Source organism: Xylaria bambusicola (assembly GCF_022495145.1).
Source record: "Xylaria bambusicola strain CBS 139988 unplaced genomic scaffold F5B22scaffold_33, whole genome shotgun sequence".
Taxonomy (NCBI): domain Eukaryota; kingdom Fungi; phylum Ascomycota; class Sordariomycetes; order Xylariales; family Xylariaceae; genus Xylaria; species Xylaria bambusicola.
In genome coordinates, this window is record NW_025953586.1 from 436302 (window position 1) to 461030 (window position 24729).

Below are 24729 nucleotides of genomic sequence, written 5' to 3' on the forward strand. Positions count from 1 at the left end.
AGATAGGTATAAGTCTGTTTATATATTGCTGTTTTGGTGTGCGGGACTCAGGTTTCTCGATTGCTTTCGGTTGTATGATAGTAGTTACAAGGAAGGACTGTACGGGCGGGTAATTAGCGGAGGAGTTTTTGGAGCTGCGGCTTCAATATGTTCATGCTTTTGTCGCCAAGGATTGGATTATGTATCTTGTGAGAATGTTGAGGTCTGTAATAGTATTTATCATATTCAACCTCCCTCTCCCTCCCTCTCCCTCCCTCTCGCGAGTCAGGGTGTAGGCTTGGATAGGTAAGCCCAGGGAGGCGGCGATATTGTCAACATTCTCACACTAGAATCGAAAGTTTCCTGTTTTTCTTGCAAGTGGTTTTACTATCTACTCATTGTCTTATAATTTTGATCGTGTGTATGTGAAATCTTGCCGTTATGCCATGTTTGCCTGTTCCCGTGTCTGCTCTGGTGTCTGTTAGCCTTATTTGGGGATATCATGCCTTAGTTCAGATGGGATATTAGGAAATTGTGTGATAATGAGCTATGAGTCAGGCTAATAGACGATCTTTCTGATAATAGATATTGGCCTGAGGAGGGTTCTTAAGAGACTGATACTGTTTGGGCTGCCGTTGCTAGTAAAGAAATATAGATGGAGATAAGAGAGACTACTCTTAACTTGTTCATTAGTGGCTAGATTCAGATTTCGGAATAACAGTAACCCCTAGTCATGGCCAACTTGCTCGTCACTGAGGATGCCTATATGCTTCAGCTCTGTTGGGACGGAACTCAGGTGGAATGCGTGCGTATAGTGGCAGCCAAAATATGAACGAAGGCTGTCTTGGTCCTACATTCAGAGTCGGTTAATGTAAAGGGGCGCTTCTCGGAATACTATATCATAAAATCTCGACAAGTCCTGCATTTTCTGAGTGGCATGGCATGAAACGTTTCAGCATCGTTGGCTCATACGTCTGGTATTTCTGTGGCCACAAATCACTTGACATCGAGTTTACACAGTGAGTTTACAAGAGTAATAAGGTGTCTTTACGCTCAACACACCTAGTCGGTTACTTTAGTTGTCTATTCAGCTAAATTTACAATTACAGCCTATCTAAACCTGTGCCTTTACTTCGACCGCCCAGATAAGTATACTAGCGGAAATTACAGTTTCAAGATGAAAAGTAGCAAGACGTAAAGTATGGGGCAATTATGAGATGTATACAACAGCACATAGTCTAGTCCGTTGTATGGGACGAGTTAAGGGAGTGGTGAGAGAAATTGCCATGTAACAAGCAGTCAAAACCAATGGACGGTAATGAAGTAGGAAAGTCATGTCCTATTTGCCACCGGGGCGAAACTCTGGGGAAATTCGCAGATCTTCTGGGTCTCCATGAAGGACTGATAAGGTCTGGAATGAACATAAGGCTAGGAATAAAGATGAGAACCTATATGTGATATGTATACTTGAAAGTTGTAACGCTGATGAACTAGGGATAGGCAATACGTATCGTTTAGGCAACCATGAAATATCGAACCCCTGTGTCTATAGATTCAGGTTATGCCAAATATGTAAATACAGCTGATGAACCCGATATCAACAGCGAATTGTCGTTCAGCTATCTAACATTCATCAACGATCCACTATCTAGCACAGTATTGTTCCGACCCCCAGCCTAGCGTTATCTAATACGTTGTCACACGGCCAAGACCCGTTGGCGGCAATAGAATAAGAGGAAGGCTGTTGGACGAAGGACTAAGGCACGAGGATCCCCTCCATCTGCAAGGAGGACCAACAGCCCAATGTACTCCAAAAAACAGCCCAGTGTATGCCAAATAGCCCAACGGGCAACGGGTATAAATAGGCCATGAAAGTCCCAGGTTCAAAGAGACCAGAGAGAGAGGAGAATCATGGACCTTGAAGCCCCTAGAGAATGATTAGCTGAATAAGAAATCCATGTTCCAAGCCCTAGAGTACTAGCCCTTGTCACATACGCGGCAAAGGCCTATCGTTACTCTCGATTTCTTCTCTCTCCGAAGCTATCTTCGTGTTTCCAAATTTTAAAAGTAAATAGTATCCGGGGAGGCTCATCTTAAAAAGATTCACACCAACCTCTGCAGCCCTGTTAAAAGAAGGGAGCAACGATGTCCTACCAAGGCAGCTCTGGCAGCGATCCTGAAGAGGCGCCAAGACCCGATCCAACGTGTGACTATTGTCACGGAAATGGCTACTATAATCGACGAAATTCGAGACAGGAGTCCGTACGGTGCGTCTGCAGGACCGGTTGGCTAAAGGTCCCTAGAAATGATAACGACTCACGGGTACAAACAGTAGCTTGCTGTGAGAATCGTCCTTGCCGGAATTGCTGTGGTCGCGGTTATTATTACGCCATGAGCCATATAACTTGTCGGGGAACCGGATTCAGGACTAGGACGGTGAACTATACAGAAAGAGTACGATGCGACTGTTGGTATTAGTCACAGTGCGGCCGAAGTGCAACAGCCTTGTCGAACCAAGGTCTGCCACATCAGCTTTGGGAACCGTGTGCTACATACGTTGACTAGTTAGGTTATGAGAAATCGCCGTTGCTGTGTTGGGTAGCTAGCTATTAGGATGTGCTAGTTTTTGCCGTAATGAAATTGAGTTTCTTTGTTACCCCTACGAGGATGTAATACTAGTTGGTTTTTACATCGTCCACGTGCCCATCTCCCCGATATCTTCTCGTTACGTATTTTACACGAATATCAGCGTTAAGTAATCGAAGCGATCTGAAGAAGGCAGATCAGAGGACCGATTTGAAACTCTGCATGAATGAAGCTAAAGAAGAGGGTGTGTTCCGCCGTGGGGTACGGAGGAACTACGTAAGTAGTGGCCTGCTTTAGCATAGACTATCCTTGACCATTTCGTGAATTAGCGAAGGGCTCGAATTTTAACCAAAATCGAGACTCGATATGATCTTTGAGCCATTTTGCTTCCTTGGGATGCTCCCTTAGGAATTCGAGATCGCTATCCGAGAGACTCATATCGGAACGAAGTTTCGATCGGATACTCTTGCATCTAGTAATGGCATCTAGTGGCACCCTCGCTGGCATATGTTGGGTCGACCTTGTAAATGGATACTCTCGAAGCTTCATTTGTACTTCCGGAGGTAAAGCTTGTGGCATATCCTTGCTATATAACTAACGTTAGTTGAATGACAACGTTACTAGGACTGGGGGGTTTTAACAGAGACTCTCCTGTCCACTCATAGCATAGTACTGGTACGTCACTGTCGTTAAGAGATTGACCATGATCAACAAGGAAGTAACAGCGGCGGTTATCGTAACTAAACCAAGCACCGTATACACTCCAGCGGTCTTGGTCAGGATCGAAATCACGATTCCAGTGGTACTGGCAGATAAGATCTAGAAGAAACAAGCATCTTTGATCATAGCCGTCGCCCGGTACAAGGTGCGTCTTCGTTTGGACCAATATCCGTTTAGGTCCTGTTAAGTTTCCTTCAATACGTCGAGCTGTGCCCTCAGGCTTGCTGGCCGTTGTCTCCATACTTAAGAATAGATGTTACAGACGAAGGCGCATGAAGAAAGAAAAAAGGGGTGGGGTTTACGAGGTTTAAACGCTGCTTTTTTGCAGCCGATTCGATCAAGCACTAGAGACGGGCAGTAGCTCGGCTAGTGTTAGAGCACGTGATTGTTAGATAAAGTCGCCTTCTTTTGATGGCCCGTGCCCTACCAAAATGCCCGATCCCAGCAATTGCGATGATTGGCTTGAGGCTGTGGACGCCTGTAGCCAGCTATTTTCTACACGCCGAGATAAGAGGCCCAAACTGTCGGAATAGGTCAAAACGAAACGGGTAAAGCACATGACAATTAGACCGAACATGTGGAAAATTCTCGATTCAATCTGTTTATACACTAAGCTGAATAAGGCTATAGATCCGATGAGATGGAAATTTTCTGAAGGAGAATCATTCATACCCATAGAAGTACATTTAAAATCAAGGCAGCGGTGTAGACAACTGACTGCCTACCGTACCTTGACAGTCGAATAAGAACAGCCCAGCTGAGATGTATGTTAGCATTCCAGCACGCAGTGCATTCTAGCTCGTCTCACGTGGATATTTTCAGCCATTACAACTACAATTATCATTGTTAGTAGCGCCATGCATACAGCACACACACATATACATAGGTATATATATACATATTTACCCTCCAACACAACGCGCTATCAAAACGTCGAGCCTCATTCGCCGCTCGGGACCCTTACATCCGTAATACACGCCTATTTTACGTACCTACCCACTTCAGTGCTATCGGCCGTTACAAATATAATACACTGTTGTGTATCTATGCAATGTGCCGCACAGGCGCGTTATGCGCCGTAAGGCTCGGAAGCTCGGTTCTTGCTCGTTCCTGTGGGTTGTTGCTGCCTAGGTAGGCGCTCATGTGCGGCACAGAAAGCTGCTTTTCCGGTGACAACGGTGATGGTAGCGAGGAATAACGTTCGTGGGGTGAGAGAGAAGTATTCCCGGCTCGGATGGGTGGCGGTCTATAAGCCGTCATGCGAGTTTTCTATTAGCATTGGTCATACGGGAACTGAGTGTAGTGTATATGTGGCTGGTCGGGGAAAACACCGTGAATGTATACTGTCTCTGTCTCGTCTTCGGCTTCGGCTTGATACGAGCGGCGACGTAGCTGGGTGTGAAGGAGCTGGTTTGTATGGATGTTAGATGTTAGCACGGATATAGATTCCGTGGTGAATAGCGAGTCTTGTATTGAGTTCTGTATGGAAAGGATTCTAAGTAGTGTAGATAGTAACTTCCTGAATTACGAGTCACTCGTCCAAACATTCATGATATTTTGACGCAGTGAAATCGAAGGAAGCACATAGAATTAATGAAATTATCTCCAATCTTCTGCTCCAAGGAGGGCCCTCTAGCCTTCTCATTATCTACATCTAGTAAAACAAATGGCCTATCTTCAGTTCATATCAGCGCATTGCTTTATCTGCAAGGCAATGCCAAGCGTTACACCACCGACACTGGTGCAAGCCTTACGAGGAGGTTCAGGTCCAGTCGCTTACCTGGGCGGCTTGGTGAGGAAGCGATCCTTCACGACGCGATGTTACGTTGACGGCATGCATACTCAAACGTCAGAACCGGTGTATTGGGTGCGAAAAGGGACCCTTGCATGCCGAGTTATGTAGGCAGACAGGTAAGTTTCTAAATGTAGTATTCACTGGTTCGATAGTCGGCTGATGGGTAGTAATACCTCGAAGATGGACATCATTTTTAGTGTCAGTAGACCAAACCAAGATGCCGGAAATGAGGGGCGATGGTGTTCGTGAATTATTCGTTCAGATCATCTTGTATGATTTGCTTGTTTGCGCACTGATTTGGCTTCTAGTGTACCTACACATGCAAAGTACGTCAGGTAAGAAGTGACATGTATATGGTGGTGGTGATGATGATGGTCTCATATCCTCATATTAGGAGTTCATTTCAGACGGCGCTTCAACTCGGGTAGCGGTGTGATTCCGCTCCATCGGAATTCTTGATACGAGGGCTACAGTGAGGTTGCTTGATGGTGATTGCTGTGCCGTATAATGGTGTACTTATTAGTATACTTTACTGTAAGCGCACGAGAACGCCTGGGGAACAGTTCATTCTCGCTGAATCAAGCTAGAATTGGCGTTTGATGGCGAGAATGAGGGTAAGATATGCCCTAATCCCCCTTCAGCCTAGATAGCCCCTCCAACTAGATGAAAATGGGTCTTTCCCCGGATAGCGAAAGAGTCGCGTGATCATGACAGGTTTACCTCAGTGGAGAAACTTTGTCTTTCACTTACATGTACTATGTACAAGTAAAGTAAGTACAGTCAGGAGTCAGGAGTTAGGATTGATCGGTTGGTTGTCTTGTTGCATGCCAGCAACTGATCGAATATCACCACAAAGTTTTGGAGGAAGATCTCGTTTCAGTTGTCTTCTTATACACATCTGAGAAATGTGAATTAGTCCACGGGTAATTCACAAAATCGGGGGGATGTACCGTATGCATGTATGTGTTGCTACTTACAATACCTACTGGGAGATAGGTGTGGACCAATGAACAACCCTTCTTACATACTTACCGTTATAGTCTAAGTATAGTTAGAGGCGGTCTCGGAGGTAGCCTCGGGGCATCTAGCCGCTTCAAGGTAGAATGGAGATTGGCTAGGTATTCCCACATTACCAGCCCCTCCCATGTCCATGTCCCAAGACACATGCAACTTGCTCGGCAGGTCATTTTCAGCTCCAACGCGCCAAAGGGCGGCAGGCGTTTCTTGGTGTTGCTTCTCTCTCACATTTACCGGTAGCGGTAGTCTTCCCGCGAAGACAAACACCGTTGCTTCTTGAGGGACATACTAAAGTAGCGTCCGCCGTGCTTCTTTTACTTAAGGCAAGCCTCCCGAGTGTCGGTCGGCTTTATGGCTCAGTCCATCGTCAGACAATATGAAATCGTCTACTCCTGTGGTCTTGACAGTTGCGTGCGATCATAACGCTATGCTATTGCGATATTGTTAGATCACTGAATTGACGGGCTGGCGCTAGTCGCACCTAACCAGCGCTGTTGCTTATCTGCCTTCTCTATGAGGGCAGGCTGGACGCCATGGTGTTTAGCATCGTGCTAGTCATGTTCACACCATCAGAATGGTAGCGACGCCGTGCACTGGCTCGACTGGTAGGAAGTAGTACAGTACTAAGTAGATCGATAGTGTGGTACTCGGACTACTAACGGCAGACCCTGTACTGGTGGCGACACTTGCAGGCTCAGACAGTGCTATTCATTACTTATTGGCTGCTCGTGTGTGACCTTTCGAGTTTTCGATAATCGATCAATGAAATGGCCTTGTTGCTGTAGTTCTAATGGCATGTGGTGTTAGCCGGGCCGAGGTCCACAGACCTTGTTAGCAGCACCTACTAGTAAGTAAAGCTTGCAAAATACCTACCAGCCTTGCTGTTAAGCATCTAGGTTGACGGAGACCTTCTGCTCTCGGCTTGGCCGTTTTTCGCCGCTTCCTTGCGTACAGGCAGCTCGGCCGTATAAGAAAACCGACCCAACATACATTCTCTTCGGGGACGTTGACTGATTGGCTATAATCCGACATTATTACCTTCTGCGACAGCTTCACCTGCGGGATGACAAGCATGTACAAGGGTTTAAAACCAATGTGAACAGATGATTGCATGTGTTTACAAGGTTAAGTAGGCTATAAAGATACCGCAAGTGAAGCCGCCGCAAAAGGGATAGTGTAAGATATATAGTTAAGGGTGATCCAGACGAGTAGAGTCGTTGAGACAGCGTATAATAGTACTAGAGGCCGGAGAGGAATTGGGGACTACCAGGGCCGAAGTTGCTCTAATGCTTCCGTCGCTCAATCTCCTGTACATAGTATACATAGTATGTGTACTTAGTGTGTTCTTCCCTTAGACATTGGGGAGGGGAAGTGTTCGGATAACGGCCGTTGGTGAGGGAAAAAGTAGCGTGGGTTATTACTGATACAAAGTGGCACATTGAACTGAGCTGAATATGCAGCATAAGAAATACCCGTGTTGGCCCCGAGCATGCTTCCCTAGTCTTCGCGTAGGGATATCACGATGGGAATCGCCACTAACCTGGAAATAAAGCATGACAAATTGCCCCAACGACAAACTCGCATCTTCCCCCGCGTTGGCTGGCCGGCAACCTGAAGAGCCGATGAGTCGTTGCTCAACCTGATAAGCCATCCGTGTTGGCAGCAAGATGGGAAATTTCTTCGGCCTGAGTTGTTCTTAGTGTCTCTGTGTCTCCTCAACGATGTACCACAATCTTCGTATTGAGACACAGGAATCCTGCTACACTACCTAGTGCAATCCTAGGTCTGATAGACACAATCTGGAAGACGAGAACGCATGCTAACGGCGAGCACCGCTGGTCTAAGTGGGTCGAGAAAGCCTGGGGTCTTAGATTTAGTGTAGCCGTTATCTTCCTCCTAGGCGAGTTGGAGCTTAGGCAACTTTGACGAGCGGGGCGCCAGATATACTCAGTATGATCGATGGGCCATACTGGTAGTGGATTAGGTTTGCTTCCTCATCTCTTAGCAACGGATGATAGTAGTACAGCCGACCCTAGTCGACATGCACAGTTATGTAGGTCGTGCATATATGCCTTTTATCCCGTTAGTCTTGGGGCTTGGTACGGGTGGTTGGCGAGTAACATTAGGCGCTTAATTTGCTTCCAGAAGGCAAGCTTCGATCCAAGCTTGAACGACTCTTGGTGCGGAATATCGGGGATCGACACAAGAGGTGTACACACTGAACCCTGTAGACCAATTCTAGTAGTGAATTGACGATCTCGGAGACAAGCGAGGTTGCTGGAAGCACAACACAGAACACCTACAATAGCAGTAGGTTCTGGACAGGCCGGGCACGGGCAAAGCGAGTACTGAATAACCATGAACTTTTAGCAATCTATGGAACCTCGATGCGTGCTTGTGGCACCAAAGTTTGTTCCATTGATACAGGCTTCTGAGGCACATGGCAAGCTAAAAGTTCCACCATCGATCTTATCTCGACACTCTGAGAAAGCTCATTGATTGGGTGCAAAGCCACAGACTAGAAACCAACACTACAGTAGGTTAAGCTTGAGCTGAACCTGACGATGTAGGTCTGGGCGGACGGTGTCTGTATCCCAAGCCTTCCTGGGAAGGCGAGGAGTTGTTGCGGAGGCTCTGAACGCCTCTGTGATAGAGCGACTTATCTGCCTTCCTAATGCGGACCGGATCTTGGATTCTCGAACCCGTGGGCTCCTACCTACACCACGCTAGGTATACAATGTTGGTACTACTAGACCATGGTCTAGGTAGGTAGTGCATTATCAGCCCCTCGGCCGTTTAGCGTACCAGAACACTAGCACTATCCCTCCAGATACGGAGCCGGTCCCTTGGATATGCTCTGCCCTTGCCACTGGCCCGTGGGTGTATTGAATGTCTTGGTATATGAACCACGCTGCTCCCCTCGTCTCCTACCACCATCCCTTTCAACTCTTCGGATCTATTCTGACATCGAGGAGCTCTCAAGCCCGCTCTGTGAGTTCACTGGTCGCCAAGGAGATTGGTCATAGGCCACACTCGCAACCATGGCATCAACTGAGGCGCGTGAGGCCCATGTGGCCGACACCATTCCCTCCCCTGTGGAAGTGAATGCCGACGAGAAGTACGACGACATCAAGGTCGATGAGAAGGAGATTGCTGAGGAGCTCGACCTCTACGTCCCTTTGAAGTTGGACCCCAACATTCCCTTCGAAGAGAACCCTCTAACTGCTCGTGCTGTTATCGTGGGTATCCTGCTGGGTGCTCTTGTTAATGCGTCTAATTTGTATCTTGGTATGTTCCACGCTCTACCAACAATCATCTTGCTTGTTTCCATTGAACTCGATATTGACTGGTATGCAGGTCTCAAGACTGGTTTCACCTTCTCTGCCAATATCTTTGGCTCCATCTTCGGGTACGGTATTGTCAAACTCATGTCGAAGCACTGCCACAACTGGCCAATTCTGGGAGGCAGCTTCGGCCCTCAGGAGAACTCCATCATTCAGGCCGCGGCGACCGGTTCTGGAGGTATCGCAGGTATCTTCGTCGCTGGTATTCCTGCCATCTACCGACTCCATGCCATTGAGGGCACACCTCAAGAGAATTTCGGCCCCCTGATCACAATCACACTCGTGTGCTCTTTCTTTGGTTTGTTCTTCGTCACACCGCTCAGAAAATTCTTCATTATTCGGGTGGCTCGCGAGTTGAAGCTACTTTTCCCCACACCCACCGCCGTGGCCCTGACTATCCGGTCGATGCATGCTGGTGCTGCAGGTGCACAGGAAGCTATCAGCAAGCTCAAGGCTCTGTCTCTGGCTTTCTCTGCCGCTCTTATCCAGCGTGTCGCATCGTATTACGCCATTGGTATCCTGTACGATTGGCATCCGTTCACCTGGATCCACATCTGGAGTAAGGGAACCAGCTGGGCTCTCAACATCGAGTCCTGGGGTTGGTACTGGGAGTGGACTCCTGCTTTCATCGGTAGCGGTATTCTGATCGGTATGAATGCAGCCATCTCCCTGTTCGCTGGTGCCATCCTCGCATGGGCAATCATCGGACCCGTGCTCGTGCACTACGGCGAGTGCGTTGGAAAGCAACTATACCCAGACCGGCCATACTGGGATTCACTATACACTTTCGCATCACTTAGCAACCTTGGTCACGAGACTCCCAGCCCGCGATATTGGCTTCTATGGCCCGGTGTGTTGATCATGGTGGCGACCTCCATCGCCGAGCTTCTCGTACAGTACAAGGTTCTTATCCATGCTGGCAAATCTACTTGGAAAGCTATTTGCAGCGGTCTGAACGATGCTAAAATCAAGCTTACTGGCAAGTCATCTCCCTACCTTGAAGCCCAGGCCAGCAAATACTCGGATGATCCCAACATGGTTCAAGATTCGGCTCGGCCTGAGGACCAGGTCCCCATTTGGCAGTGGTCGCTCGGCCTTATCGCGAGTATCGTTGTAGCCATCATTGTCTTCCACTACCAGTGGGGCATGAACCCTGGCTTGACTATCCTGGCCTGCTTGCTTGGTTTCCTGTTCTCGTTCCTAGCCATCCAGATCGGTGCCGTGACGGACCAGACACCTCTCACTGCAGCTTCCAAGGCCAGCCAGCTTATCTTCGGTGCTGCTACGTCAGGCAAGGGTTATTCGATCGTGGATGCGCAGAGAATCAACCTTGTTGCTGGAGGTCTCGCTTCAGGTGCCGCCGATGTGGGTAATGCGTTGACATCTGATTTCCGTACCGGTTTCCTGCTCGGCACGCCCCCGAACAAGCAGTGGTACGCCCAGTCGATGGGTACACTCATCAGCGTGTTCTTGGCTCCTGGTCTCTTCGTCCTCTTCACCACCGCCTACCCTTGCATTCTCGATGGTAACGAGGACTGTCCGTTCGGTGTCCCCTCGGTGGCTGCTTGGGCGGCTGTAGCGCAGGCTGTGACTGACCCGGCTGTCAGCATCCCGTGGACGTCGGGTATCTTCTCCATCGTCATTGCGATTGTGTGCGTTGGGCAGGTCATTGTCCGCCACTTCTACCTCGTCGGTGAGCGTGAGTGGATCCGGGACTACCTCCCCAACTGGGGTGCCATCGCGCTGTCGTTCGTGCTGCCCAGCCCCGTGTTCACGACGGCGTCACTCTTCGGTGCGCTCCTGGCCTATGCATGGAGGAAGTGGAAGCTCTCATCGTTTGAGCTCTACGGCTATGCCGTGGCTGCGGGTTTCATTGCCGGCGAGGGTCTCGGTGGTGTCGTGGGCGCCATCCTCCAGATTGCTGGAGTCTCGGGCGATGTCTACGGCACCAATGTTGGCTGCCCGGCCAATTCTTGCTAGAAAAGGACGGCCGAGGAGGAGAGGAGGCTGTGATGGCCGGATGATGAATGCTATACCCTGTTACGGCGAATGATGTAATGTAGTTCATAGTTTTAAGATACCACATCTCATTGAGATATTTCAACGTCCCCCTTGGTCTTGTTCTGCTTGTTGAATCATGTAATGGTATAACTGTCTGAGGTCCATAGTGAACAGGTTGCCGTCATGTTGGTCCTCTCGACCAGCAGATGTGTCAGTCGAGAAGCGATAGTTTGTTGATGAGAAAGTATTCCGACACATCCGACTGACACCAGCCAGCCTCGTCGAGAAACTGGACCAGGCGACTCGTAGGCATTGAAAGCGCAAATAAGTACTGACCTTCTTCCAGAGGCCGACCTAGTCCCGTCGTACAAGGCAAGGGGAGGGCTGTGCGGACTTTAGCAAAAAGACTTGGCGGTGATGGGAATGGTTAACCAAATGGCAGCAGAGGAGAAGAGTTTCAAGGTTCACGTATAAGATGGGGTTCACAGGTTATATCGGGGATTCCGAGTCGCGAAAAGACGTAGAATCCAAGTCGTATTCCGATGCTCACTCACTCACACCACTAGCCATTCTCAAGAAAAAGCACCGAGTGGACGCGAGTTCCGAAGCTACTACCATCGCTTCGCTTCTTCTTCCCACTGCTCTTGCCTGGCCAGAGAAGGAATATTGCCTAATCGGGCAACAAGGCAAACAGTGCAAGAAATAGACCGACCCTCGGTATCTGCACTGTGGACAACGTTCGCTATTTCACAGTCCACTGTCCACTGTCCACTGTTCACTGTGTTCACTGTCCCACTCTTCAGCAATGGTGGGGAGGTACTTGGGTACTTTCGGATGCATTCAGCTGCCCCCACCATCAATACACGCGTTTTGAGGCGACGCGGTTGTATCCATTAACACTTGTTCACTACATGTACTTTTACTCTTCAGTCATACTCTTCGATTTCTCTATCCATCAATCAATCGCCCACCAGCGTCGGCACTCTGGCAGCTCAGCCCAGGCGACGGCAGCAGGCCAACCGGAACGCCACGTCTCGATGTATCATATGTTGATGGCCCTTGGCTGCGAAGTCGGGCATAGCCGCGGCCTGTCCCCCCTGCACATCACCTAGCACTCAGCCAGCCCGAGAGTATGCCACAGAATACCTTCTCCATTATACCCGATATACCTTCCGCCCTCAATGCTAATCGAAACGGCGGCCCCGACGACGCCGCGAGCGCCCGTCCGAGCCGACCCCCCATGACCACCAAGCAGGTCAAGAAGGCATATAAACAGGCGAACAAGGGCCCCAAGCTCTCCAAGGCCGAGCAACGCCGCCAGGAGCTCTTCGAACAGGATCGCATCCGCAAGGAGTTTGAGAAGGAGAAGCACCAGGCCCGCGCTAGGGCTGCCCGCGAAAAGAAGAAAGAGAAGGAGGAGCGGGAGCGCGCTGAGAAGAAAAAGAAGGGCCTGCCTCTCGTTGATGTCCGTGCTTCTCAGGATACCATCGCCCGTTTTGTTCGATCCAAGCCGAAGAGCCAGAGGGAACCTAGTACCGGGCTCTTTCTCGCCGAAGAAGAATGCCAAATCGATATGGAGTATCGGAGCTTATCTCCGAAAGCCCATGATTCTAGCCGCTTGGGTTTGGCAGGAGAGTTGAACGAGATTGACAAGGAGAACATAGACCCTCGCGCTGAGTTGAAAAAGGGTTCTCCTACCATGCAATCGGCGCTCATGGAGAATGACTTTGTTGTGGACGAGGAACCTCCCATTTGCGACTACTCAGAACCGCAGAAGAAGAAACGCAAAATCGAGGTTTCAAAGGAACAGGAGGAAGACCTCAGTGCCCCATTTCCCACAACCAACGGAATTGCTTCACCAAAACCCGACCACAAGGTATCAATAGCCAATGACCAAGTGAAAGGGACTCCTGATCCCAACGCGCAGCACCGTGAATTGAATCTTGGTGACAGCTTCTCAACGGTCGATTTTGACGAGGAAGACCTTTTTGATGATTTTTTTCGCAAACCAGAGAGTGTACATAGTCCCGCAAATGCATCAACCAAGAGCATGTCTAGCCAGAAACAAAGTCAGCACCCCCAAACTGAGTCTCCCCCGCCCAAAGCACATGACAATGGGACCCATCTATCATCGCTGCAGAAAACCGAGAAAGCCTCTTGCCCAGATTTCATAGGAGGACCGGCGAACCCATTGTCATCTTCCCGGCAGGAAGCCCATTCCGCCTCTCCGAGGAGTGCGGTAAAAGCACCCTATCATGCTTCAAACCCCGACCAGAACAATCGAGTGCTCACACCCAGTCCCGCCATCAAGCCACCAGTTGCAAGCATACCAACACCTCAGCCAGTTGCTTCAAGCTCGCGATCTTTTCGCCAACCTCGAACGCCTATGGGGCCCCTTATGGGTCCTCCAAAGTTTCAGCCTTCCAAGCCGATCTCTTCTCATCAGCCTAAACCGCCTCAATTTCTTAAACCCCCCTTGCCTTCTCCTCGCACCCCTTTTGGAGGACCCTGCCGTTCTCGCGTCACCAAGCCGGAGCAGGTCTTGGAAGAGCCACCGCCGCCGAGCACGCAGCTTTTCGTGCTCAATCACCTCGATGACTTTCTTCCTAGTCCTTCGCAAGAAATGCGTGAGATCTTCGATGAGCCAAAAAAAGAATATTCTAAAAACGGAAGTATACAAGCTCCATGGATGACCACGCATACTGGACATAAAGTGTCCGAGCCGAAACCACGTGTCTCGCAAGTGCCCCCCATTTCGTACAATAGGCCTATGATTTCCAAACCAGCTATCAGCCCAGGGCGATCTCTTCTCACTCAACCGGTTGCGAATCGTCACGAACATCAAGGAGCTTCATCCCATCAATCCATCCAGCCTATACATTCAAACTTAAAAAACACATTTGACGTGCCTTTCTTCTCTACGCAAGACGTTTTACTATCTTCTCAGGATGTCAAAGATATCGAGGAGGATCCTCTGCCACCGCCCAAGACTCCAGCCATCACTCCCACGCCCCAGAGAGACGATCCTAAGCCACCAGAGTCGCCCCGGCGCTCACCAAAACCATTATTTACATCATCCTTTCGTGAAATGCGATACAAGTTTGTGCTTGAGCGAGCTAAATCGGCGAGATGGGAAGGCCCTGCTGCCCGACAGAAAGCACGCGAAGCACTAGACAAGCTTCAGGCGGAAGAAGATGCACGACTCGAGGCACTTCTTGCTAATCCCGACGGAGAGGGAGAAGGGGAACAGACCAAGGGAGTTGCTACAGAAAGCGCCGCGAATAAACCCGAGTCATCAAGGAAATCCTCGCCAGATACCCTACCTCGCCTCAAGCCCACGCCTCAGGCTCCGTCTTCTCACCCTGCTGAATTCGATTCAGCTAGTAAGAGCGCACGGAACTCGCTTCCTACCTCAGGTTCAGTCCCAGATAGAGCTGTGCGAAACCCCACGCGCAAGTTCCCTGATGCGCAGCCATCGAGACTGAGAAGTAGTGGGAACGGGGGCGGTAGCAGCAGAACAACCCAGCGGCCTACTTCTCGGCCCAAGAGCTCATATGAAGCGATGCTGGAAGCACTAGCAGCTAAGGAATCTGTGCCGCCGCCGCCGATAGATCAACAGAAGCAGAAGCAGAAGAAGCAGCTATCAAGCGCACATCTCACTGAAGAACAGAAAAGGGGTGGAGATGCTGTGGTACAGCTTGAGCGTATGAGTGAGGACAAACAAATACCTTTTAGTGAAAATAACGCGGCGACGACGATGAAGACGGGGATGATCATGATAACCGCGTCTCAGGAGACGGATTATGATGGCGGAGAGGAATGGGACGATGACGATTTATTACGCAATGTGATGTTGTGATGTGAACGGGGTATCGGTATCGGTATCTTTTTTTTTGTCCCTCATATTCTAGGCTTTTCGATGAATTCTTCTTTCCGTTTACATATCTACCTACCTACATAGGACGGGGGAAGCGGGTGTACCTATGTGTTCATACAACCTTTCGTTATGCCGGTGGGAGGTATGTGTGCTCGCACTTGGTCGCAGATAGGGGAACTAGATGAACGGTATGGGGTGTCATCGGGATTAAATTAGGGGTTTCGGTGATGCATAGCCTGGGGCGTAGGATACCTAAGATTCGGAGTTCGGAGTTCGGGCTTGATATAGGTAATAAATATAAGATATGAATACATGGTAGATCGCATCAATGGGTCTGTTTTATTATTTTTGGAGGTGTTATAGGTGTTAATTGCCCACCTATCTACCTACCTACTCGCCTACCTATATACAATATATATATAAAGCTGTGAAACTACCTACCTGCTACATTTATTATGTGACACTGGATTGCTGGCTTCTCTAACACGGTTGATTGTTGACATGTAGATGATATCTAGATAGGTAAGTCGGTATGTAGGTATAGAAGCGCCAGCGAATCAACCTAATAGGTTAGGTAAATATAGATAAAGAAAAGACGGAAGAAATATTATAAGATGATGAAGTGAGTTAAGTTGAATTGAGTTTTAATATATCACACATAGCTAACATATAACATGTATATAGATTTCAAGGTAATTGTCAATGAATAATCAATTGAAGTATTGCAATGTGTCATGTAATTCGGTCGGGGGATTATATTCATTAATACCGCGTACCTAATCATAACATAGCATGACAAAGGAAAAGTACTTGAAACGTCAATGTCGACGAGTGGGTATGCGAGAAGAACAGGAACAAAAACATTTTGATTACCATCACCATCCATTCCCTCAATCTCATCTTTACTCATTATCCTAGCCTAAACTCGAGGTATCATATTCGTAACGTAATAAACCGTCGTTCCGACGCCTCTTTACTCCTTTTTGGTTTTGGTTTTTTTTCTCTCTTTTGTGGTGAGGGTATCAACGAAGCGACATAGAGTGTCTTCTGCTATGAAAGCGTGCGTATTGGTGTCGATTTAGATATGTGGAAACTTAGACAGCGACAGGCTTGTAGATTTTGTTATCCATCATGGTATTCCCATTAGCGTTGGTGTATCCACCATTAAGCGCTCGACCATTCATGTTCGCGTGACCATTGGTGTATCCGCCGTTGGTATAGCCGCCATTGGTAGCAGTGGTAGCAGTAGAGGTGGTAGTGGTTTGTTGTTGAGCAGCAGGATTGGTAACGGAGTGTGGCTTGCGGGTGACCTTGGGCGCGGTGGGGATGTTCGTGCTCTTGCCCGAGCTGCCGATTGAGAATACAGGGCTTTCCCATTTCTCGCCCTTGCGCGCGAGTTCCTTGAACTCGGTGGCCTTGGAGCTGATGCCCCCGGGGAGGTGGATGTTCTTGAACATGCTCTCTTCCTTGGTTACAGCGACGTTGACCTTCTTGTCGGCCATCTTGTCGGCCATCTTCTGAGCCTGCTGCTTCTTTTGCAGAACTTGCTTCTGTGCGGCGTCGACATAGCGGCGGTAGATGTTGGGTACGTTCTCAGGGTCGTTCTTGGCCTCTTCCATAGCGCGGTCGGCCTCTTTCTTGATCATGTACAGCATCTGATCAAGCTGGTTGAACTGGTCCTTGATCTGCTTCTCTGCCACCTTCTGCACGACAGGACGCATCACCTTGAGCAACATGGGCTTGAAGATGCCGAACAAGAGCTTATGCTGCGACTTGACGAGCTTCACCTTGAGGTTCTGGACATCAACATCTACCTTGTCAATCTTGAAGAAGTGCTGCTTGTCCTTGGGGTCCGCACTGGACAACTTCATGCGGAAGGAGAAGCCTGAACCGCCGAGGAATAGATTGGCAACACCCTGGTCGGTGATGGAAGGGAAACCTTCCTTGCGCTTGATGTAGTAGCTCACGTCGCGCAGATCCATCTGCACACCACTGACTTTGACGTCGATGGAGTTCTTGCGGTGGCTTGGGTTCTTCTTGCGACCCCAGCTGAAAAAGTTATCGCTGGCAACCTCGAAAACGTTGGGCATGAAGTTGTCGCTTTCGAGAACGAGGTTCTCAACAATAGCGTCGATCTGGCGATCCGAGTACTCAATTCGGGGGATGGGGATATATGCCACGTTCTCCATGGTAGCGGGGATGATGACTTCCGTCAAATCCTTGACAAGATGAGGCTTGAATGTAGGCTTACCGTTCTCGTCGTTACCCAAGTGCTTGAATAGCTTTTGCACAGAGAGGCTGAAAGCCTTGTTCTGGGGGTCCTGGTCGAACTGGTTGGCCATAAACTTGACCTCATCGACAATGCGATCGGTGTGTGTTCGGTACTTCTCGCGAAGTAGATAGTTACCATGATCGTAGAGTAAGTTCCACTGACGGTTGCATTCCTCTTCCATGATGTAACCTTGCTGCTGAAGACACTTGCGAATGTAGGTATCCATGGACTTGAACCAGTTGCGCAGTTCAGGATCCTTGTCAGCATCCTCGTAAATCTGGTTGATGGAGGCCCATATGTCATCGCTGGATGTACCGTTGGCGAATCTCTCAATGAGAACTTTGAGATCGGCCTCTGCCGCAGCAAAGGCGGATCGGGTTTGCTTCACAGTTCCGGTACCGCCGGATGTCAAGTTTTTACCATGGCTGCCGTATTGCTCGGCCAAGTCCAGGAGAGTTGTGATAGCTTGCTGGTAGTCAGGGTGCTGCTGGCATTCAAGTACCATCTTCTTGAGTCGCCAGACAGTCTGATCACGGCGCTCTTGCGGGACCTTTTTGCTCAAGTACTCGCGGGCTTGGCGGCGGTACTCGGCTGCCGTGTTCTTAGCTGCCTCGCGATCTTGATCGGAAACATTAGCATTAACCTTCTCAGAGGCAACATTGGAGGCCGTCACAGCTCCTGCCTGAGGGTTCAAACTGCCATCAGGCTGGCGAGCTCCCTCGAGAGTCGTGTTGGCAGCATCCTTGGCATCTTCAGTAGGGGCTTTCTTGGTGAGGCTCTGGAACTGAGACCTCATGTTCTCCTTTGAGAAGTCTGGAGCGTCGTGCCAAGTGTTGTCATCTGCAGGCGCATCGATTTGGTTCAACTTGTCCTCTGAAGGCCGCACTTTAGTGGCAGCATTGGTAGCGGCATCGCCGGCCATATCACGGATAAGGATAGTGGCATCGCTCACTAGGGATAAAAGTCAGAATCAGAAGTCATTGAATGAGTCGTTGGCAATATGTTCACTCACGAAGCTTTCGGAACTGGCCGTTTGTGATCAGCAAAGTTCCCAGTGTCCTGAGGCCTTCGAGGGCTTTGTCGCCATGTTGCTTCGCCTGTTCCTTGGTGACGGGAGCATCAGGCGTGCTGATGGTGCTCGCATCGAATTTCTGGGTTTGCCAAATGAAGTCTTGGAGCAGGTTCCCTTCATTCTTTGAAAGCAGCAAGTTTTTGGCCTGCTTAACGACATCTACAAACTCGGCAACCAGTTCCCGACCTTCAGGTGACAGCCTCTTGGAAGGGTTGGACAAGGCCCTGCTAGAGATAAAGCTGTTGAGGGCAACATCGATCTGGTCGTTCTACACCAGAAAATGAATGGTAAGCCTCAATTCATACTCACGGCGTGCCATATATGTTCGGATGGAGCGTGGAACTTACTGAAGGTACTTTGCCCAGTTGGAAAGCGCTGAAAATGCCGTACAACTGCAACTTGCGGTTGACGTCCAGCTCCTTCTGCTTCGTGTCGGTGGGCTTGTTAACTGTCGCCATGGTTTCTTGTTTCTAGACGTATCCTTCCTTTCTTCTCACTCATATATCGACAGTTCCTGATGGTGACAGGGTCGAGGTAGACAGAAGTCGAGAGTTGTAGGTCAGAGTGTGAGAAGCGTTTGATTATGGTTTGTGGTTGGGTATCACGGAATGACGATATGATTAAACGCGTGGGTATATTTAGGAAAAGGGGTATAATAATAATGATGATGTTTTCTCAAGGTTATGAGTGTTATACAGAGTAGGAGGATCAAGATTATGGAAACAGAGTTTGGCTTCGGGCTGTAGATGGGAATAAATAAAGGCGCTGGTCGATGTGAGCCCAGAGACGAAGGCTGGAAGAGTGGTTGATCTGCTTCGCTGCATCATCGAGCATGTGGGAGAGCTGAGATGTACCGGCCACGGCCATCCATGTATCGGCTGGCCTTGGCCATACGGTAGAGGGCCTGTTGGCATTGGAAAAGGTACTTTGGAATGGGTTGATGATACAGGTTGGGACCTTGGAGAGAGCTCAGGGAGCTTCGATTCAATGATGACGTGAAATGGGTGAGACACAATCGATTACGTCATGGCGGCGCGACAAAACCGGCCAAGTACCAAAGTCGCACACCTTACTATGTACTAACAGCGACAGTACCAGCGACTACAAAGCACCAAAAGCCACGGACACAAATGCAATTTGCTCTGGCTCGTTAGAGGCTTCAGGTAGCCCTAGATCGGCAACGTGGTGGGCATCGATACTGTCATTTTGACAAAGACTGGGGCTCGGCTGCATATTAACCAGATCGTCATCCTTACAAAATATGGAGACTCAAGTAGCTACCTAGGTAACCATGCTGTCACTCGCACGTCTCAAAGGTAAATACAGTAGAAACCTACATTATATACCTACCTAATGTGCTAGGTAGGCAGTATGTAGGTAGGCATCTTGGTAGAGTTCAGATATAGGTATCTGCAAGTCAAGTCTGTACAGCTTGACATGTAAGTATCTCGGCGTTTTCGATGGTCGGGCATAGGTCGGGATTCTTCAACTTCATCATTAATAGTTATCAGCAACGATTCTGAAAACATAGAGAAATGCGCTTATCATTAGCCAGATCTATGTAAGATGTATGCTTCTCTCTCCTCGTGGCAGCATCGCGGGGTCTATCGTGGGTACCTATCATAGGTTCTTGGTCTACCTAATGCGGCATAATTCTTCATTGAGTTACCTTACGTCAGTACCTTAGCTCTTAGCAGCTCTTAGAGACCTGCCGACTTGCCGATATGCCCAGTAGATCTGTATCTGGGCTGTATTTAGGGATCCCCACATCCGCGAGCTAAGTATGTACAGTAGTCGCGACATTCCCACAGCAATCATTCTCAGACAGACTCAGAGCTGTTTCCCATATCCACATGAGGGTCTAGATGGGATTTGCCAAGCCATATTCTAGATAGAGTCACCATCTTCTGACGTCTAGTCACACCGGCGCAAACACCTGTGAACATCTTCCCGAAGCAGAGACCTTAGAGTAGGTAGGCAGCGTCGAACTCCACCCCACCTTCCGCATTCGGTATTCATGACGTCGTGGCGTCGACGCCCCTTCACCCATGAATGAACTACTACCTAGATAGGTACAGAGTATGGAGCTGCTCGTGGGCGACATTCGGACATCGTGGAGGAAAATGGAGACTGAATAACGTTCAGCGCTTTGCCAAAGCTTGTGAATATTATCGGCATCGAAACACCCAAATTACGTGTCTCAGTCGCCTGTCCAAGTTTCCATGCGATTTCCTCGGCAAGGGGAAACTATGCAAAAAGTAACTATCCTAACTCCGACCAAATCAGGGTATAATAAACGAGTCAATGCTGCAAACTGTCATTTACTTCTCAGTACAGCTTGGAATTATGATATCTTTATGCATTTCACATACCTCAGTTAGATCACTAGGGACTTGTTGAAACGGCTACCACCTTTGGTATGCAGCTATCGATGACTAATCTCTAGACACCTCAGTCTCACCAAAGCGAGGTCATTCCTTATGATATCCCTTTGGCTTCCACGAAGCCTCCGATACATTGCTGTCTCCAGTTTTACTCACGTGCTTTGTCACTGGCTATCCCTGCTAATGGATCAACAGTAGTAATACCTATATTCCATATGAAAGATACTCTAAAACTGATGTAGCGATTCGTAGTTATACATCAGTTCAAATGAAATACAAGTTCAAAAAAATTCAGAGCTCTGATTGGATAATCAATTTCTTGGCATGTATACGGAGGTTTCGTGGAAGCCAAAGGGATACAGTGACAAATATTGGAAATTAATTCGGCACACTGACTAAACTGCATGTAAACTGACAGAGATACATCTGGAAGTTACGGAAGCATCCGAGTCGATCACATGGGGTACAGCTATAATAGATAAATTATATTATGAACAGCTTCATGTATAAACCCTGTTCCCTGCCCTGAGATACCGCAATTCACTGATACCGATCAAGTCCGCAATTCATTATCTGGGTATCTAACTTTAGGAGCCTGGTAGCGATATGTTGGGTAATGCGATTGTATTGATGGTGTAGAGTAGAGGCCACACCCCAGTCGCACCCGCATCAGGCCAAATTTGATAATATTGGCAACTCAAAATAGATTTACTGCACCTTTCAGATGATGAGATCAGCTTTTCCAACTAACTAGCGAGTTCGGGCATATTCTGAAAATTATACACATTCAAAATGGCTTCACTTCATCAACTATGTTCTATTCTTAAATTCAGGAAAAGGAACAGTGAAGCACTTGTGGTCTAATACCCTTATAACTCGGGATTACCTGGAATTAAGGAGTTCAATTTTCATCCGTAGAATCAATCCTATTACGCTCTGTTGAATTATTAAATTCCGCAATATGATAAGTCGTGTACCCATATTCCCATGAGCGTAATTCCTGATCTATCTTCCGATAGTTATACAAGGTCACCCTAGGATGATGGTAGGTCAGTACTGTGTTTCAGCAGAAGTTTCGATTTAGGTACGGCGTGCTCCTCTACTAGTCATTAGGAATGTGATGATAATCATTACGCCCTCACTTTCTCTAGAAAAACAGAAAGATGCGAATCCCCTCAAAATGAATATAACGGAAACTTAGACTGTCTGGGTGTTATAAACAAGAAATATACATACCTTGTATGTTGCTAAAATCTCCATGAAATGATCTATGGCGCAGTAACCCCGATAGAGAACTTACCGCCGGGTGGCCCAGAGTGCCTAAGTACCTACCCGACTCGGACATATCAAAAATGGAGTCCGGCATGGCAGCGAAGGGAATATGAACAACCGGCTCTCATTTTTGATGAGCAGATGAGTAATGACATCGGGCTTCGTGAGGATTGAATTAACTTCGGCGGGGACTAGAGCGTAAGGGTAGAAAATCTTGACCCAATGAATAAGGCATGCGTTACATAGACAGGGCGACTACCAATCAAATCAAGGAAAATAACGACAGTGTACTGCAGCTGTTGGAAGCGAGATGTAAAAGTAGATTCTATTACTCTCTTGTCATGGTTGATTGGTTGTGGCTTCTGAGGTAACGGGGTAGGTATATGATCTGACCTTTTGAGTTCCAATCTTGCTTCACCACAATGTCCTAGTGGTCCATGACAACTGAATCCTCAAACTGAGTATAAAACTCCATGTTGTCCACCTAACTGAGCTTCCGCAGCTCTCTCCCGAGTACACTCCTCCAGACCACTGAGTCGAAGTGGCACAATTAGAGAGACTAAGTCTCGTTGATTAATGTTGTCGGCTCATGTCTTCATCCTTTCAACTCTAAAATTGCTTCATCGATATCCGCTGGGACTGATCTTATGATTTGATCCCGGCAGATATAGCCAAAGAAGTTGTCTTCTCGACCCACTACCCTATCCAATCCACTGAAATCTTCTGGACGGGAAATTACAGTCGATAATGCTATGTTGCTTTAAGCTGTAGTCTTCGGAAGAGTGGTTTTCGAAAGCACAGGTTGACCTACCTATCTTGCTCAGTGCTCATTCTCCCACCACATTCAGCTAGCTTTTGGGAAGCTTCTATTACCACATGTAGATCTTGCCTATGCTCTTATACGAGAGCTGAATCCATTGATAATGACCTGCGCTGATTCCTAACAGTTGCCGTCCGCAACCCTACGGAGCTTTATTCGACTAAGCGTTTGGAAGGCTGAACGCTGGCGAATGCTCCAGCCCGTCCAGAAACACCGTGTACAGCAAAAGCCGTCCGAACCACTTGTTGGATAATTCTCTTGGATTACAGAATAATACCAACTGTAATCAAAAGTCAAGTCAAAGATGGACTCCAAGACTCAACACTCGCAATTCCACGGGGCGCGAACGCTTCGGCAAATGGGCCTCAATAGGAGAACCTGTACCCTCATCCTGCGGTCCTGGTACGCGTCTCCGACAGCTGGCGTCCCAGACGGTCTCCTGAGAGAGGTACTAATCTTCATCGCTCAGTTAAACGAGTACGAGGACGACATGCCCCCCCGTCCTGTTTTTGACGGCTCGACAGGTAAAAAGGGGCCCCCGCGATCTCAGTGGGATAGCATATTCGCTGAAGTCTTAACACTCAGGACCCGAGCCATCCTCCGAGAGATCGGCGTCTACGATGCGCCTGACTGGGTAGAAGCCAAGTATATCGTAGGCAGGATGCTCCGGAGAAACTGGGCCACTTTCACTGGGCTCAAGGACGCTGATGATCTGGAAATGACAATTCCGAGAGGCATTCTGTATCGCTGCATAAGATCTATATTTTTATGGCGGGAACGGACGTTGGCTGCCTACGAGAGAATTATCCAGAGCCTCCGTGCGAAGAAGAGAGATTTTGTACGTACGGAGGCAACTAAAAAGGATGGTTAGCACTATGTGCTATCGTGGACGTAACCGATGGAAAGCAGCCCCTGGTAGACTGTTTGCTTTCTTCTCCTTTCTTTTTCTTATTTTTCTTCTTATTTTTCTTCTTGTTCTTGTTCTTGTATTTGTTTTAGAACTATTTGCTTTTTTTGTCGACCGATGGATGGAATTGGGCTCTAGCAGGGAGCTCTAGGTACAATCAAATCGATGGCCACGATTTTGTACTGTCCAACTCCCTTGCAACTGTGCAATACTCCACGGTATCGTTGGCACAAAGAGTTTTCTCATTCGATTTTGATATAGTTTCTGCTAGTTATCGTAAGTATAGAATTATATTAAAACCAAACAGCACGCACTTGAAAGAGCGAACGAATAGTCAACATCATATTCTAGTAGTGAAAGTACTGCGAGTATAGACGTAGAATTACAGGTAACCTCCCGAAGCCTCAAGGCCGCAAGTGGCCCGCTACTTGCTCTCAATTCCTTATCGTTACTGATTCCACGTCATCTACTGAAATTCCTTGCTTTGAGTTCTGAAAACTAGGTACTTACTTCTAGAAACCCTAGGCATTGTGAAGGTCTATATACCCTTAGAACCCTAGCACCATAGCTTACGAGTCATAACCATTCATACCGCCAAGGTGCCCTTAAGTATAGCTACTACTAAGTACTGAGTACAACAATTCACCGAAGAAAAAGAAAACTTGATCGGTACCTATAGGTTA

At 48.3% G+C, this 24729-nt stretch overlaps 7 protein-coding genes across 7 annotated transcripts; 3 read left to right on the forward strand and 4 right to left on the reverse strand.

Moving 5' to 3' along the window:
• Nucleotides 1-1534: 1534 nt before the first annotated feature.
• Nucleotides 1535-2790, reverse strand: F5B22DRAFT_296834 (uncharacterized protein). Its single transcript, XM_047970471.1, has 4 exons — nt 2536-2790; nt 2310-2444; nt 2093-2252; nt 1535-1906 (listed from the first exon to the last, which is right to left on the reverse strand). The coding sequence occupies exons 2-4, from the start codon at nt 2377-2379 to the stop codon at nt 1666-1668; spliced, it is 471 nt and encodes a 156-aa protein (XP_047829117.1). The 5' UTR covers nt 2380-2444; nt 2536-2790; the 3' UTR covers nt 1535-1665.
• Nucleotides 2135-3620, reverse strand: F5B22DRAFT_296796 (uncharacterized protein). Its single transcript, XM_047970470.1, has 5 exons — nt 3207-3620; nt 2536-3151; nt 2427-2444; nt 2310-2345; nt 2135-2252 (listed from the first exon to the last, which is right to left on the reverse strand). The coding sequence occupies exons 1-2, from the start codon at nt 3524-3526 to the stop codon at nt 2869-2871; spliced, it is 603 nt and encodes a 200-aa protein (XP_047829118.1). The 5' UTR covers nt 3527-3620; the 3' UTR covers nt 2135-2252; nt 2310-2345; nt 2427-2444; nt 2536-2868.
• On the reverse strand, nt 3366-4051 carry F5B22DRAFT_297142 (uncharacterized protein). The gene is made up of 2 exons (XM_047970473.1): nt 3713-4051; nt 3366-3651 (listed from the first exon to the last, which is right to left on the reverse strand). The coding sequence occupies exons 1-2, from the start codon at nt 3959-3961 to the stop codon at nt 3529-3531; spliced, it is 372 nt and encodes a 123-aa protein (XP_047829119.1). The 5' UTR covers nt 3962-4051; the 3' UTR covers nt 3366-3528.
• Nucleotides 4052-8731: 4680 nt separating this feature from the next.
• F5B22DRAFT_297023 (OPT oligopeptide transporter protein-domain-containing protein) lies at nt 8732-11669 on the forward strand. Its single transcript, XM_047970472.1, has 3 exons — nt 8732-8994; nt 9081-9385; nt 9455-11669. Exons 2-3 carry the CDS (start codon nt 9139-9141, stop codon nt 11419-11421), a joined length of 2214 nt encoding a protein of 737 aa, XP_047829120.1. The 5' UTR covers nt 8732-8994; nt 9081-9138; the 3' UTR covers nt 11422-11669.
• A 692-nt stretch (nt 11670-12361) lies between these two features.
• On the forward strand, nt 12362-15947 carry F5B22DRAFT_296730 (uncharacterized protein). The gene has a single exon (XM_047970469.1). It carries the CDS (start codon nt 12575-12577, stop codon nt 15299-15301), a length of 2727 nt encoding a protein of 908 aa, XP_047829121.1. The 5' UTR covers nt 12362-12574; the 3' UTR covers nt 15302-15947.
• A 374-nt stretch (nt 15948-16321) lies between these two features.
• F5B22DRAFT_297175 (uncharacterized protein) lies at nt 16322-19211 on the reverse strand. Its single transcript, XM_047970474.1, has 3 exons — nt 19011-19211; nt 18604-18931; nt 16322-18542 (listed from the first exon to the last, which is right to left on the reverse strand). Exons 1-3 carry the CDS (start codon nt 19119-19121, stop codon nt 16414-16416), a joined length of 2568 nt encoding a protein of 855 aa, XP_047829122.1. The 5' UTR covers nt 19122-19211; the 3' UTR covers nt 16322-16413.
• A 4232-nt stretch (nt 19212-23443) lies between these two features.
• F5B22DRAFT_657665 (uncharacterized protein) lies at nt 23444-24161 on the forward strand (the record flags this gene model as incomplete). The annotated part of the gene is made up of 1 exon (XM_047980065.1): nt 23444-24161. One exon carries the CDS (start codon nt 23444-23446, stop codon nt 24008-24010), a length of 567 nt encoding a protein of 188 aa, XP_047829123.1. The 3' UTR covers nt 24011-24161.
• Nucleotides 24162-24729: the final 568 nt, after the last annotated feature.

Coding starts and splice junctions, on each gene's coding strand:
- F5B22DRAFT_296834 (XM_047970471.1), bottom strand. CDS start 2,379: ATGGCTCATGGCGTAATAATAACCGCGACCACAGCAATTCCGGCAAGG. Junction 2,253..2,309: donor GATTCTCACAGCAAGCTACT/GTTTGTACCCGT, acceptor CCGGTCCTGCAG/ACGCACCGTACGGACTCCTG. Junction 1,907..2,092: donor CTTTTAACAGGGCTGCAGAG/GTTGGTGTGAAT, acceptor ATCATTCTCTAG/GGGCTTCAAGGTCCATGATT.
- F5B22DRAFT_296796 (XM_047970470.1), bottom strand. CDS start 3,526: ATGGAGACAACGGCCAGCAAGCCTGAGGGCACAGCTCGACGTATTGAA. Junction 3,152..3,206: donor GAGTGGACAGGAGAGTCTCT/GTTAAAACCCCC, acceptor TTAGTTATATAG/CAAGGATATGCCACAAGCTT.
- F5B22DRAFT_297142 (XM_047970473.1), bottom strand. CDS start 3,961: ATGGGTATGAATGATTCTCCTTCAGAAAATTTCCATCTCATCGGATCT. Junction 3,652..3,712: donor TGCTGGGATCGGGCATTTTG/GTAGGGCACGGG, acceptor CTCTAACACTAG/CCGAGCTACTGCCCGTCTCT.
- F5B22DRAFT_297023 (XM_047970472.1), top strand. CDS start 9,139: ATGGCATCAACTGAGGCGCGTGAGGCCCATGTGGCCGACACCATTCCC. Junction 9,386..9,454: donor TGCGTCTAATTTGTATCTTG/GTATGTTCCACG, acceptor ACTGGTATGCAG/GTCTCAAGACTGGTTTCACC.
- F5B22DRAFT_296730 (XM_047970469.1), top strand. CDS start 12,575: ATGCCACAGAATACCTTCTCCATTATACCCGATATACCTTCCGCCCTC.
- F5B22DRAFT_297175 (XM_047970474.1), bottom strand. CDS start 19,121: ATGGCGACAGTTAACAAGCCCACCGACACGAAGCAGAAGGAGCTGGAC. Junction 18,932..19,010: donor AACTGGGCAAAGTACCTTCA/GTAAGTTCCACG, acceptor TTTCTGGTGTAG/AACGACCAGATCGATGTTGC. Junction 18,543..18,603: donor CGGCCAGTTCCGAAAGCTTC/GTGAGTGAACAT, acceptor TTTTATCCCTAG/TGAGCGATGCCACTATCCTT.